Source organism: Haemaphysalis longicornis, unplaced genomic scaffold (genome assembly GCF_048455015.1).
Source record: "Haemaphysalis longicornis isolate Haplotype H1 unplaced genomic scaffold, Haemaphysalis longicornis Haplotype H1 scaffold_12, whole genome shotgun sequence".
NCBI classification, from domain to species: Eukaryota; Metazoa; Arthropoda; class Arachnida; order Ixodida; family Ixodidae; genus Haemaphysalis; species Haemaphysalis longicornis.
Window position 1 is genome coordinate 23,907,397 of NW_027526225.1, and position 15,698 is coordinate 23,923,094.

Below are 15,698 nucleotides of genomic sequence, written 5' to 3' on the forward strand. Positions count from 1 at the left end.
GTGTGGACACACATAGTACAAAAATTCATTGATGAGTGCAGAAAGCATGGACAGATAAGTGAATCACGGTAAAGACGAGGACATCCGTGCAGGTACTACGGCACGTTGTGACAGTTCCAGCAGAAACGAATGCAACGGACGGTACAGAACAATACGCAAAGCGGGTGCTTGCTTGCAATGTATGAGGGCATTCACACCTTCTTAACGTACAGTTTTTCAACAGTTCTTGTACCCATGCTTTTGTCACCAACGCAAAGTAAGCACCGCAGAATGTCTAAAAAAATTGGGACTCCATTATCAGTGCTGGCCCGACGATGATCAACAAGAACCGACAAATGCTGCATATTATACGAAAACTTCTTATGCAACAATGCGCATTCATTCAATGAACCAACCGTCTTTAACGTCACCCCACCCTTTCCTAAAGAATGTCCCCAAATGACGCGTAAGCATATAAAAATGCAGCACATGTGAGGATAAATAAATACACGTGGTCCGTATCGATCCGTAGCAGCCCTTGGTTACATGCTAACACTTTCGCGTGCCCTACGGAAGGGAACGTGTAGGTAAAGACGATCATATCGCGCTGATCCTTTCGTCCATGACCATTTGCTTCGACAGAGCTTAATACTGCTTCTGCCTCACTCTTCGCAGCTGTGCGTTAAACTTCGTATTTTTTTTTCTTCGGGCGTGTTACAGTCATGGTATGGTAGAACGTAAGCTAACAGATTATGCTAGAAGTTATGCATATTCACTTTCACCGTGCTGTGGACGGAAGCACTTCTACGTATCAACATGAACAAAAATTTATGGCGAATTGCTGGACAAATCAAAATGCTTAACTTAAAAACGTCGTATTGCTTTCGGCTAACGACACACGGTTTCAGCCGCTCTCCTTCCTATCTGACCTCCTCCTATTTTACACAATTTCACTTCAGTCGCCCGCTTCCCTTTCCCTTTCCACTTTCCTTTCCTCTCTTTCCCTACCACCCTTCCTTCACTTGTGGTGTGATACAGCCAGCTGAAGCGCCATTGGTCAGGCTAAAAAACTAAGGTAAAATTGGCTGCAGCCGATTTTACCTTCGAAAAATCATCTCGTGAAACATCTCACAAAACTTGGATGGGTCATCGTGTAAACGTTTCAAGGTAAAAATGTACTTATAACCATGGTGGTAAACTGAAAAAGAACTGTTCCCAATTTACGACAGTGCATGAACATTGTCCATGTCTTGTCTATCGATATTGTTTTCCAACCATACTGGCAATACGACCATGGTTCTAAATGCTGTGCGCTCCGGGTTGTGACAGGTATATCGCAAGTCGTTCCACATCCATCGGGTCGTTTGTCCTTCAAACGCACGTCCCACAACATCACACACACACACACACACCACGAATGAAGCCCTATCCCTTTTCTCGTCCGAGAGGCAGTGTCCACGCCGGCAGCGCAGGAAGAGGAGTTGCGGCGAGGTCGCGGCGACGGTAGCCAGCCCTTCCAAACCAGGCTGCACACGACGGGTGTTTCACCTCGCCAACCTTTCCTTTTAGTAGAGTTGCAGGACGGCTTCCGTGGCCATGCTGGTTAATGTCCGCAGCTGTAGGTTCACCGTCACAGTCAGGCTCTGAAACGGCACGTCGTATACATGTGGGACGCGGTAGACTTTCACCTTTACGCTAATCGGTAAACTTCAAGTGCGGTGTTTTCCCGCGTATACCGACTGTATAGTCGTGTTTAGAATGACATGTAACGCTCATTAGTGTTCATAGCTTTATGCATTCTTCGTTTGGTAACCATGCTCGAAATCAAGTACACATTACATCTAGTCTTAGTTGGAGCAACTGACCCACTGATCGCCTCCTCCTGCTTCGGTGTAAGGTATTTTAGTCACAACTACTGCTTTTATTTCACGTTTAAGGGCAGGTCAAATCGTCAAGAACAATTTTTTGACTGGTCGGCGTCTCGTGTGTTTGAAAGGGCAGGTTCAGTTCTCCACATTCATTTTAACAACTTTTCGTAGGAATTTTTGCGATACTCCACGCTAAAGTCAAATCTGATGTTCCAGCTAAGCCTGTGGACGACTGTACATAACGTCCTGTCGCATGCAACCTTATACTAATTTTAAGGCAAATAATAGCTTGGCGATATTATCGCTTGAATACTGTGGGGCACTACTGTTCGTACTGATTGCAGTTGTTCAGTCAAAGACAAATGCAAACAGAAAAATGGGAACCTGAAAACAAAAGAATCCCTTTTAAGTCTGTAGCATTCCTGGGCCAGGTATACCTGAGTTTCTGAGGGATTCAAGCGGACGTTTCGTCCAAGCTTTTTCGTGCTGCAAGAAACGAGGAGTGCCATCTATGTGCCCTCTTCAATAAGGACGAATTATGTACAGTCATGGGCAAGTGAAACGCGAGCACGAAATTATGAATCAGAGCACATAAATACCGCGATTTCTTGCCGTACGATTCGAAATGACGCGTGGCTTAGTTACAAAATCAAAATTGGGAAATCTGGGTTTCCAAAAATACCAAAAGCGCGCCATTATTAGACCTCAACAAACAGTATTTTAACACGAAAGTGTTTCATTCCGGGATTCACGGAGATTTCACTTACGTCATATCCGTCACGGAAGTGACGCCAGTACCAAGAAGGAAGTGGGCTGTAAAGGGTGCACCCCTGCACACAGGGTCTTCTCGTGGGGAAGCAATCTTTAGTACTAAAGAGTACGTTATACTTCGGGTTGTTCGTTTTCGGGCTGTATATTTTAACACGGAAGTGTTTTATGCCGCGATACACCAAGATTTCACTGACGCCATATCCGTCAAGGAAAGGACGCCAGTACACCTTTGCCGAAGCGACACGCCAGCCAAGCACACCCACAAACAGCCGCCGACCCGCAAATCATGCTCAGCGGCAGATTTCGCTGCACATTTCACTTTCGTGTTCTGCCGATTCCTATGACAGAGGAATCAGCCACAGTTTTTTTTTTTTTTTCAATTTTGTGTGTTCCGGTTCGCATTTTCGTGTTCCCACTTTATTTGTTCACGGCTGAACAAGCAAAACATTTCTAACTCTACTACTGGTGCCACGGTACATGCATGTCGACATAGTTTAACGCACAGGTTTCCCTGGGAAGATCTCGGGGCATAAACGAAAATTTGGAGCCTTCTTTTAATAGCACATTCATCTCTAATCGGTTTTTACGAAAGTAAAGTAAATAGTCCGGTTTGAAACGGCGCCTCAGACAGGCGAAATAAAAGCTGAATGTAAACGCAAGATAAAGGAAAGAATTCAACCTCCTGCTGCTGCGAGCGGCGCCAAAATGAACGAACACAAAGCATACAGAAGAAAACAAGCAAGACAACACTTACCAAGCGTATTCCCATATTTTTATCGGCTGGTCGGTCTACATTTGGACACGGTTCTCGCCTATTAAAATTAGTTTTTCTTGCTTCTGGTTCATAAATAATGCGCCACGCATCAGAGTTTTATCATCTGTGTGTGCGTAGGGTATCCGTCCTAGACCGCCAGTCAGGGGGAAAAAATGTCGCGGCTAAAAGCGTGCCTCGCAGATTTCGCACCTCACCATACTGCGCTTCCGCTCCGCAATTATCCCACTACAAGCCCGTGTTGAACACAAAAAGCGTCGCCATGATGTGGGCGACATTTCGGGCAAGAATAAGTTCCACACTTTACGGAAATGGTCAATCTGGCCTATAAATCGCTGGAGATTTTGGTTCAAGAGTCGTGTTTGCGGGTAACGTTAGCTAAAATAAAATCCCAAATATTTTTTTGCATTTGCGAGAATACGCAAACAACGGTGTATTATATCAGCTCATCGCAAATAAGTATTCTCTAATATTTTTCCAATGCTCCGCAAACCTTCCAACTGCCTTGCCCGGTTTACAGCAGAGTTGAGTCGTGTCAAAAATGTACTATTGTGAATTAATGGTGTCGTTTCACTCACTCTCGTACGTGCTGCTTTGTTGAACACATCCTAGAACGCAAGGTTCTGTGAAACCCACGTTGCTTATCGCGGAGCAAACACTTATTTTTTTCTAAAGCTAAGCTTTCTATGTCTCACTTGTGGCGGTGCCGGAAAAAGACGCACTCCAGGAAAGCCAACCTTACGCAACGGGTTTCCGCAAAGAGCACATCAATCACACACCGCATAAACAATGGGATGTCTTTGCATGCATAACAACTTCCATTATGGTGGACGAATCCAGTTTAGCCTCATACCGTTAAGCGATGGTGATGATGATGATGAAAGCATTCTCTAAGAGGCGCAAAGATGGCGTGTCGATCACGCCACCCGCTCAACTAATGGGAAGCCCGAACCAACGACTACGCTGAGCTAAACGAATTGGCACATTCAGATGACCCTATCATAAACAAGAGTGAAAATCGTAACAACACATTCAGTTAGCTCAGCCTTGTATATTAGTACTTCGGCTCATTGGATTGTGACTTTGCATTTGTATCGAAGAAAGTTTCGGGTGTCCACCACCTTTCTTCCAAAAGGGGTTGTTATATTTCTCTCTCTCTCTCTCTCTCTCTCTCTCTCTCTCTCTCTCTCTCTCTCTCTCTCTCTCTCTCTCTCTCTCTCTCTCTCTCTCTATCTCTCTCTCTCTCTCTCTCTCTCTCTCTCTCTCGCTGTAAATTCACCTAGGATGGTGATGCTGTTTTAGTGCATTAATGTAACGAAGTTAGCCCGCTGCTGTTATATTAGATTGCTTACCTTCTTCGTCGGATCATGGACGACAGAGTTCTGGGAGACGCTGTTCCTGTTCATGGTCACCCTGGATGGGGCGATGTCAACGTCGAAGAAGACCGCGTTCCTCACAGTGGCATTCTGCCGCGTACCATTTCCGAAATGGCTGATGGACACTCGCAGCAGATTCTGAAATATAGAAGACATCGGGAGCATCGTGACCATCCCTCCAGTGGGTGCCCGAAATTTCAGGCATGGGATAACGGTGTCGCACTTTACCTGGGCGAAAATGAAGCTGAAGAGGTCGTACTGGTTCGATTGCACCGTGCCTGAAATAAAGGAAGAAGCGGGAAAGATTGCATCCACCATTTCGCGGCCGTCCGAATTCACAGCAGACTTCGACGCCGATACCGTGAGCATAACATACACTCACACGCAGACGGACGCACATGCACACGCACACACACAATATGTGTGTATGCGCGGGCGGGCGCGCATTTGATGTTAGGGTGGCACATCAGTACTATCGGCATGTTGTGCTGATGTTTGCCTCGCAAGCAGCAGCGCCGTTTTCTATATCGTGGTGGTTAGGGGGGTCATTTCTTGTAGGAAAGATGCCACGCATATCACAGGCTCGGTTCGTAGCATTCATATTACGTAAGTGTCGGTGCCCTGTCCTAGACAGCAACAGCCGGGATTATTACGAGTCACGCACGGGCGCCCACACAAAGAAGGAATCTAAGATAACGTCATGATAACAAGGCTGAGAAGAGCGAGCAGTTTAAGTGGCGCTAGCGAAAATACGTTAGCTGTTGATATTGCAGCCGACCAGTCAGATTGCGATAAAACAAATGGCAGGAAGGAACCGATGCACTCTCCACGGCCGTCTTTCTTTACACCGTGTCTCAGTGTCAGCCCCATAGATCGTTGGCATGGCATGCTGCAGGCAGTGGGGGATAACGGGTCGAGGAATCGCCAATCCTTTACCGATGCCCTAGCGTGCGCTATAGACAACTTTAGTAGGAAAAGTGCTGTGCTCACAGCGGTCTCTGTCCCGTGCAAAGTGCCTATAATCTAACATTCAATGTAGTACTTGTTTGTCACCGTCAACCGTGAGCCCTTACCCTGCGACACACCATCATCCACAAACAACTCGCCACTGGCGAATCCGTCTTTTGGGTACACATGAAGGTCGTACGGAACTTTCGACCTGCGGGTGGACGTAAAAAGAACATTAGTACGTACATTTTCACAGCCACCCCTTGGCAAGCCACTCTTGAACTACGTTTGTTCTACCGCTTAAATGCCATTAAATTTTATGCTAACGTCTCCTGTGACTGCATGCAACGTGGTTTTGGGTCCGTACCCTTCGTTTTGGGTCCGTACCCTTCGGCGTTTGTATCTCTGATATTATAAGTGAGTACAAGACAGTCAGCTGGATATGTGAGCACTATTTCTTTTTAACACAAAGTAGGATTCGTTAGGGAACCAGTAAAGGCAATCTGTGATGGCGTTCTTCCGGGAGCGCGTTGACCGCTGGTCCTCGTGCTCGGTCTCGTTAGTATGTGGTCGGTTTGTAACAGCGCCGGAGAAAACGGAACCCCTCCCCCGGTTCGCTACTCGGTACTCGGGGAGGGTTCCTAGGGGATGAAAGAGAGGGCAGGCGAAAAGGAGGCTATAGGAGCGGAGACGGGCACGCACTTTAATACCTTTGTGGGCACTACAGTCGTTCGTCTAAGCTTGTGTCGTTCAGGAAACGTAGAAGGGATTTTGTCTCCCTCTGCGAAGTCGATGGTAGGGATCGGTGCCCTAAGATTGTCTTTACTGTGAATGGTTGATTATCCAACCGGCCGAGCTCGGTGGTAAGCACGCGTCTTTCCGATGAATATCGAAGGCAACGGCAAAGCATATGCTCGATAAGATTTTTCTGGTTCAATATAATCTTTTTGACATAAAATGAGAAGCCAGAGCCTAGTACTACATTTCTCCATAAGGCCAATTTGTGTCTCTAGCAAGCAGTATACACCAAGCACTTTTAACGTCGACTTCACAAATGCAATGTATGAAGACATTTGTAAGGGCAGTATAAGCGGTCTTATTAATAGCAATTTCTTATGCGGAGAAAGGGCCACACATCAAGCGTTACAGGCAGACCTACGGCTTTCCTCGTTGGGTCCACGCAGAAGCGCTTCCACATTTGAAAAGCCTCGGGCACATCAGTGCTTGTTGCACACACATCGATCCGCAAACGAGTAAAGCAGTTCTTTTTGCTACTGTGTCGACTCAATTTAGCCATTTCGCTCTTGTAGAGCGTCACGCCGGCTACTGGAATGGAAGTTCACGCAGAAACACTTTCGGTTGCGAACGTCGCTGCAGTTTACAAAATCCCGCAATAGGCGCACCAAATCGTGGGTGTTCGATCTTACCTTTCCAAGGTGCTCTTCAGCATGGGTTGGACTGGGATGACCTGTCCTCCCCTCACGTGGACAAGCAACGTGGAGTTCTCGTTCAGGCTGCGCGTGAGCATCTCCGTCGACCCACTCTGCCGCATCCCCTTGAACAAAGGCGGTCAGAAAGAACGCCATGGGCTCAAAGCACATTCGCAACAAAGCAGTGGCCTACATTTGAGGCTGTAGCGTGGGCCATGCGCGTTTCATTTTTCATAAAAAAAATTACCAGTGGCTTATCTCGGCTATGCCAAGATATACGTAGCGGGAGCTAAGTTTCAGCTGGTTATTCTTAGGTTTCCTGGTTTTCTAGGATTAGCTGATGATCAGTCTTACCGCTGCTAAAACGATTTCCAATCCAATCCAATTTAATCCAATCAAATCCAATCCAGTCGCGGTGGCGGCGGCTCCGGCGCGCCAGGTGTGCGCCGTGTGATGTCACTGCTCCTTGCGCATGCGCAGCACGGCTCTCCAGGAACCACGCAAAACTGCTCAACCGCGGCCTATGTAGCTCACTCTACAAAAGAACAATGCTAAACTGATGCAGCAGAAAAAATAATGAGTTTACGGTGTGTCAGTACATGTACTCAAGACTAAAATGAATCGCAGTTGTAGCGGCTAGACTTAAATTCCGTAATGCAAACCTTAGCTCAGCGATAATTTAAAGCTGGCGAGCATTTCAGACAACCTAAATCTGGCGTTTAACTTTAAATATGTTTTGCTTAGAGTGGCTGTCGCGTTCTTCATCGTAACATCTGAGCTATCGATCGCAGGAGGCCGAGCTTGCTCAAAAGTCATTTGCAGCTGTGTATAAGCGCGTATATTGGCCCCACCTTGTGCGCGTGTGTTTTCGTGTGTGTTTACGCGCGTATTTGCTAATTTGTGATTGTGGGAAAGCCTACTTTACAGAACTTTAGTATGCCTTGGCTTAACCACTCTACACAAGCTGGTTTTGGTGCTATACACAAGCGCATTGCTGAGAAGCAGCAATTTCATAATGTGCGAGCTTTTTAGGAAAGCTTTTCATTTTCAATTTTTAATTTAGATCGCGACGCGATGCCCGCCCTTTAAAGGCCACTTGAATCATGAGCACATATCGCTTATGTGGTAGTTAACGAATGGTACCCAGGTCCCCCGGCCTTTCACGATGACGCGCCTTACATCGCGCGCCTGTTGCTTCGGCTCGTAAACGCCCTTTGAATTTGCGTGAAACAAAAGCCATTGCTTCCGTGAAGGTCGATGAACAAATGATTAAAAGCCCTGCCACGTTTTCGCTTGTTATAAACAAGGCCGTGTCTAGAGTGCCGTCCGACGGTATTATAAGCACTCCACTATATCGACGTCCACCGGCGTTTTGTGCTAAAATTAGGCAACCTAACCTAAACATAACATAAGATAACCTAACGCCACAAAGAAATCATTTAAAACACCAAAACTAACCTAAGGCACAAAAATTGCACCCGCAATTGCACCTCCACCACGTGTAAGGGGCCTTCAAGGAGACGTCGCTCACTGATAGAGCGGAGGAGACAGACGCCGTTTATTTGGCGAACGCGCAGCCAAGCAGCACTACCCTCCGGGATGATAATGATCATGTACAGGTGACGAAGATGAAGCATTACTGAAAAGGATGACAGGTGATGATGATTGCACAGAAGATTGAAATCAGCGAAATATTGTGCCGCGGAGAACTGCAGTGCTTACACTAATAATGAAAAAAAAAAAAAAAAAACCAAGGCAAAAGCCGCTCTCGAACCACCGACTTTGGGATCAAGAAGCTAAGACGGATCCTCTACACTATAAAATGACAGACTCTTTGGCCGGTGCTAGCCTAGTGTTAAATATTCGAATGTCGTGGGACGGCACTCTAGCCATGCCTGCAACGATCAGCTAGAAAGCCGTCGGACGGCAATCTAGACACTGCGTATAAACAAAATGCAACTTGAGCAAGAACGTTTCGAATTCAATCGCGCGGGTAAGCGCATTCACTTACCGACATGAAGTCAAACCAGACGTCGGGCGGAAGGTAGTACTTGTGACTAGTCGCTTCCTAGAAGGCGCAGGGAAGCAGAATGCAGTGTGAGCGATCATCTTGGCATGCAGGGTTCATTTTTGGCTAGCGGCAGTTAGAGCGATTCGCAATGTTCTTCGTGTTTGGTTTTTTTTTTTTTTTTTTTGCGCTATTACAGAGATTCCGAAATACAGAAATGCGGTGGGATGCTGTCAAACTCTGCACCAACTTATATCAGCTCATCGTAATGAATTTGCATCGCAGATTTGGCGGCACAATTACAACGGCTTGACTGATAACAATGCACTTATGGGGCCAGAATTTCAGTTATGCGAAAACTAACACTTTTAACTGCGAAGCTGTTAATCAAATAGTTTGTTATGCGGTCCGCAGTTAAAAAACCAAGAAAATGGCGAGCGCTCGTGCACGCGCGCCTCGAGCGCACGCTCGTCAAGTCAAGCATGCCCACTAGGGGGACCGGCAAATATTGGCCAAAAATAAAACTCCAGCGTTCAGCGTATCATGGCAACACTTGCTCGAAACGAGAAAGACACGTCATAGCGTACGCCCCTCGTTCGCGCGTCCTCGTGCGCATGCGTTCTGACTGTAGAAGAGCCGCGACTTGAATGTCGAAGCTGTTGTAGGTGATCACTGACTCCACGTGGCCCGGCCGCGGATAGTTCGCACGGCCCGGGGAAGGCCGCTCTGCTTCGAGAGACTCAGCGCGAAAGCATTCGCTAGAGACAACAAGTCGCACTTGCAGAGCAGCGTACGTAAACGTCGACCAAAGCGACGAGCTCACTCTGGCCTTTCTCAACATAAGGTTATTGAAATGCCATGCCGCTGACGTCAACCACGACACCACAAGGACAGTAAAACTCAACTTCGTGTCAGTCATTGATATCCTATTCAAGTCATTCAAGTCATGGGCTTCGCCATTCAAGTCATGGGCGAGAGTGTAAGCTTCCCCGAATTTTTCCGGTTTAGTTTTTAATCTTCGGTCCGATCGATTCTCGTCACTAGCCGACGTCAGACGTCGTGTGAAGTAACAACTGCTTATTCCCAGACAGTGGTATAGGACGTCGAAATTAATAGGAAGCAACTACGCGGTGCGGTATTACTGACGTAACTCAAACGCTCTAATGGTGAAGAGCAGTGGGGATTGATGCGGAATGAGCGGAAACTTGCGCTTATTATGCAACAGCACAGGTTCGTCTTTTTTATGTACCGGCAACCAGTTTGTTATTTACGTCTACGACAAACGGCACTATCGAAAAGGTGGGGCGATTATTGAATAGTCCAACGCCGTACCTCGTCCAGAATCGGCGAGAAGAGGATGGAAGAACCCCACATGAACTGCTCGTCGATCGTGTACGTGGCCTTGTCCAGTGGAAACCTGCAAAAATTGGTGTCAGTGCGAACATTTACCGTATTTACTCGCGTATTAGTGAACGCACTTTTTTTCCCCATAAAACCGAAGCAAAGTTATGGGTGCGTTTATTATGCGGGGTAATTTTCCGGAAACCTTTCAGGAGTGACGAAAGAAGGCCATCGTGCACGAAACAAAATATTGCATTAGATAACCTACCGTTCGAAGTAAATATATACGCGTACACATTTCGCAAACGCACAGCGTTTTTTTTTTTTTTTTTGAACTACACTCGTTTTCGTTCGTCAAGGGTTCACTTCGTCAATTCTGAAATGTCTACCAGCAGCACGGTTCCCATGCTCAACTGCGTACTTTACAACCTTTCACTTAAAACTGGCCGTGTAACTGACATTTTGGAACATATCGCCGGCGGAAAAGTGAAAGACAGCGGTAAAAGCAGGCAACAACTCTATCAAGAAAAAAAAATAGCAGTGGCTTAGCTCGGCTCTGCCAGGATATACGTAGCGTGAGCTAAGGTTCAGCTGATTTCCTGATTGTCTAGGATGAGCTGATTATCATGCTTACTGCTGCTGAAACGATGTCCAATTTCCAATCCAGTCGCGGCGGCGGCGGCTCCGGCGCGCCAGCTGTGCGCCTTGTGACGTCACTGCTCTTCGCGCATGCGCAGCACGGCTCTCCAGGAGCCACGCGAAACTGCTCAACCTCGGCCAGTGTAGCTCACGCTACAAAAGTAGGGCTAGACGCTCAGCGGACTCAGCCGACTGAGCGTCGTTGTGATTGGCTGTCCGGCGACACCGCGCTGGAGTGTTCGTTTTTACTTCGAGAGATGGCTCTATACGCCTCGAGCTTCGCGATCGCTGCGCCGCCTGCCGCCGCTTCTCCGCGGCGTTGACGGGATTTGCGCTGCGTGACTGATAGGGGCTCGTGCAGTGTTTTGGTTCTATTTCACTTCTTTTCGCCTTTCCGCGCCCTAAAAAAACTTGTTATGGTGACGAATATAGGCAAAGAGTACGTTTAGGTCACTTAAAAAGCAGCAGCGTCTTCGTAGAGTACGCGATCGCCTGCAAGAGCTACCCGGGGACGCGGTTCTGCGCGCTTCGTCGCCGCTCTTCCGGGCGTCGGCGACGGCAGCAACATATCACCCATGTCACCTCCAAAACATCAGGCACAAATGAATTCTACTGACGCCTCGTTTAGACCTGATACTGGCTTCTTTTTGCAGCGTGGACAACGAATGCGGCTTCGTTTCGCATATATACGCCGCAGAAAAATATGTTTCGGGGATGTGATTACCCAATCCCGGACAATGACTTATGCCTTTTATAAGAATATAAACAATGAAAAAATGTTAAGTATATTCCAAGCCTGTACGTCGTTAAATATGTGCCCACACACGCCATATATCAAGAACCAAGGAAACGAAACCACAGAAAAATAAATGCTGTGCCAATGCGGAATTTAGAAACATAATAGCTCTAACGGAAATGAAAAAAAAAAAAACAGTGCAGCTTCTGGCATGCTAAAGACGAGTCTAAACTTAAGCCAGGTAGGTTTCACTAGACACTAGACCAACTATACGCGAAATGCACTGCTATTTCGAGAGAAATCGGTGGAAGGGGGGGGGGGGGGGGGGAGGGGGACGCCGTGTACAAATGCGGAGCGGAATCAAGCAATGAACGTTTTAGTAATCCCACACATAAATCTCACGTTCACTTTCCTTTTGTTTTTCTACTTCAACGAAGAGCTGATCGTACGGCGGACGCATTTTTGGAAGTATACATGGTAGGCTGTTCAACAAGCGATGAAATATGTCGTTGGAAGAGTGTGGCATGTGATAAGGCCCTCTGATTTCAGTTTCTGGTTTATTGTGCAGGCTCCCTGTGCCATATGACGATATTTCGAAGAAGCATTTAGTCTCGGACGCGGATTATATTGTAAGCCCGTCTCCGCGCTGCTCGCAGAGGATATATGTAGCAAAGGAAGGTCTGCGGGCGCGCACCTCACGACAAGACAACTCTGTCGTGTGCTGATCCCCGAGTATAATTATGCATTGTCCATCGTACTTTTGTTGAATATTCCCGAAATTAACACAGACTGGCTTGTAAATGGTGGTGATCAATATCTGAGGTATAATATTGGCAAACATAACTGGTGTGCTGTCAGGTATGAGTGCTCCGCTGATTACACATGTAAGCGCACAAAACCGATTTAAATCGTAGTTTATAGCCGTATCATGGACATCTGAGGAACCGGCGGTTACGGAGACACGGCTAGTAAATTCAGGTCAGTGTAACTACAATCGGCTCCATCATACGCCGGTTCCGCGACGCTGGCCTGTGACACACACCTGGCGCTAATACAGACCGAAAATACCACACTAAGATCGCGTCGGAAACATTTACACTCTCGTAAACACACCCCATTTCCGAACAGAGTGACTGCTCCACACAAACATGAATTTCAAACGCCCACAAACGGTAAATCTCAGTCGTGAACGTGCCGCAAAAGCAGCGGCGGCACTGGGGAGCGGGGCGCGGACTCCCGCGCCTGCTTTCGAAACGGGCCGCTAGGGGGATTTCAGTGGCGCCCCTACAGGCCGCGCTCGAGGCGTATACTCGGTGACAACTTAAGAACGGCACCGGAAGTTGCCGCTGTGCCTTATCACCGTAGCCGGATGTTTCTCCGCGCGGCGGAAGTAGGGCGTTACTGGGAATATTTTGAACATGGCGTGAGCCGTTCCCGTGATTTTTTGGACTTTATATGCTTATAAACGACTCCAGTGACGACAAACAAACTGCGTGAGACAAGGCAGACGATATCACGCATTCATAGCAAACCCCTTTCAAAATGCGCGCGCACTGACGTCGCGGGTCCGGCGCTTTGGCGGAGTGATACACTACATGCGGTGGTGCCGTTCTTGAGTTGTAACCGAGTATAGTCGCCTTTGCCCCTTTCCTCTCTCGTTGCTTTGGGTGTCAGTCGGCGGACGGTTGGTGGTTCGGCTGTTTTGCACGCTATTCACATGAGTGGGCACGTATTTCTTTCTAGTGAGTGATCTTGCTGTGAAGTTCGTGTGAATTGCGGCGCTCGCCAGAAGAAAGTAATGGATTTCTTCAAATAAAGCTGCTTTGAAGTGAGTGCATCGTTTTGATTTGAGATTTTGCTTGTCTGCAGCCACGTATACTGCCAAGGCATGTAATTTTCACTCCTACGTACGGGCACTGGCTTGTAACCGCCAGTTTTTTACTACAACGATATTTCAAAATAACGAATGATTTTAGGTGGTCCCGCGTGATTCGTTATACAGTCGAGTCCACTTATAACGATACCGTTTATAACAATCTGGCACCGTCAACTTTTGTATTCTTTCTATGGTAAAATAACCCGCTTATTACAATGCCCCAGTGCCACGATATCGGATATAACGATTGAATCAGGTTACAATTGTGCACCAAAAGTGCAACAGTGACGACTCTAATGACGCGGTTGCGAAGCCTGCTCAGGTAGTGTCTTCGTAAAAGGCCAAATTCATGACACAGTCCCTCGGGAACTTTGTTTCCGCCAAGGACATTTACCTCAGCTAGATGAAGCACCTATGATGCTCTTGGAAGAAAAGATCTGCGCTATCTTCACACGCGGCAAACAAAGGTGGCCGACTGTGGCTCCGTTTCCGCAAATTAGTAGTAGTACGACCTTGCTGGCATGCGAATAAAATGTTTTGAGCTCTGTTCCGTCTTTTTATTTCGCAACGCGCTTATAACAATTATCGGTTATAACGATGGGATTTCCTTGGCACTTGTATATTGTTATAAGTGGACTAGACTGTATCGAGATTTGACTGTATATACTAGAGGGAAAACTGGCAAGTCTGTACGCGCTTCAGCGAGCGTTCCGTCATATACCGGGAAGGCACGTTCCACTTGTCCTTGGCATGGATTTTAAAAGAAAGCAACAATATTACTGTAGAAGATTAATGCAATTTGTTTTGTTATTATAAAATGAAGCTCCAAAAAATATTTGTCAGGGCATTATTTATAAGCCTCATGCAAGATAAACAAGAAAAACATGCTACCATTGTTGATTTTGGCTTCGAGACAAAAAAGAAGCCGTGCGGCTAGCTAAGACAAGTAGGCGAGGAACGTCGCTAGCCGCAATGGCGGTGCCCACGGTGGCCCGCGATGGCCGCGCAGATTTCCGTTTAGAATACTTTAGTATGAACCTCTATGGATGGCAATAACAAGACCACGATGCGCATACACCACGGCTGCCTTGGAGATAAGCCAGTCAAAATGGATCTTTTTTCAGTAGCGTTCTGCGCATGCGCTACTGTCGCTCCCAGCGACCGATTGGCCATTATTGGGTGGCGAAATGTAAACAAGACGACGCCATATTGGATTAGCCAGTTGTGAACGACGAGCCAGGTAAGTGATGCTCCCTTTTCTGAGCCCTGTAAGCGGCCGACAGGTAGGCGCTACGGCTGCCATCTAAAAATGTCTGTGCCATCAAAACCATGCGTAGCTCCTGGTACGGCTATCTTAACTGCACATGGCAGGCAGAAAAAAAAGGAGGCGTGTTCTATAATCCCACGAATGCTGTTCAGACCACCGCCACAAGAGGACTACGCTACTGGAAAAAGGTTCATTCTTGCATCTATTCGAAACTGCGCTAGACAAAGTGTATGTTTCTGAGTTAGTGTTAGGTCCTATAACAAGCGTCATCTAATCAAATCACTTTTATGCAACATCGTTGTCCGCGATATTGGGAGCGCTGACAAAAAGCCTTCACAGGGTCGGCTTGACTGGGTCCGCACCCCCTCAGGAAACTAAGAACGCTATAAAGTAAACCAAAGTTGACTATGCAGCAGCGGGGATAGCGGTACATCATTACGCAGTGGTAATAATAGAACAAAAGGAAAATAACACAAAATAAAACAAAAATGAAAAACAGCAGCGACAAAGAGCAGCCAAAACTTGTTCAACAAAAAAGTCGGTACAGTTTTTCACCCTTTTTACAATCTTGCATGTTGTTACAATTGACACGGTAAAAAGAGTTGTCTTAAGGAGGAAAACAGACACACGAGTGCACTAAACAAAACGAACCACCAGCTGAAGTTTTAAAAAAACTGATGAATTTAG

General features: G+C 47.0%; 1 protein-coding gene across 1 annotated transcript in view; it reads right to left on the bottom strand.

Annotated features, from left to right (window-relative positions):
* Positions 1–1,014: 1,014 nt before the first annotated feature.
* The window catches only part of LOC144162494 (lysosomal alpha-glucosidase-like), a 67,367-nt gene continuing 52,683 nt past the window's right edge, over positions 1,015–15,698 (bottom strand). The window contains exons 18-24 of the mRNA XM_077693055.1: positions 10,485–10,569; positions 9,156–9,212; positions 7,142–7,269; positions 5,840–5,925; positions 4,995–5,044; positions 4,743–4,904; positions 1,015–1,622 (exon numbers count right to left, since the gene is read on the bottom strand). Of these exons, the coding sequence (XP_077549181.1) occupies positions 1,545–1,622; positions 4,743–4,904; positions 4,995–5,044; positions 5,840–5,925; positions 7,142–7,269; positions 9,156–9,212; positions 10,485–10,569 (646 nt within the window). The 3' untranslated portion in view covers positions 1,015–1,544. The remainder of the gene's footprint in view (positions 1,623–4,742; positions 4,905–4,994; positions 5,045–5,839; positions 5,926–7,141; positions 7,270–9,155; positions 9,213–10,484; positions 10,570–15,698) is intronic.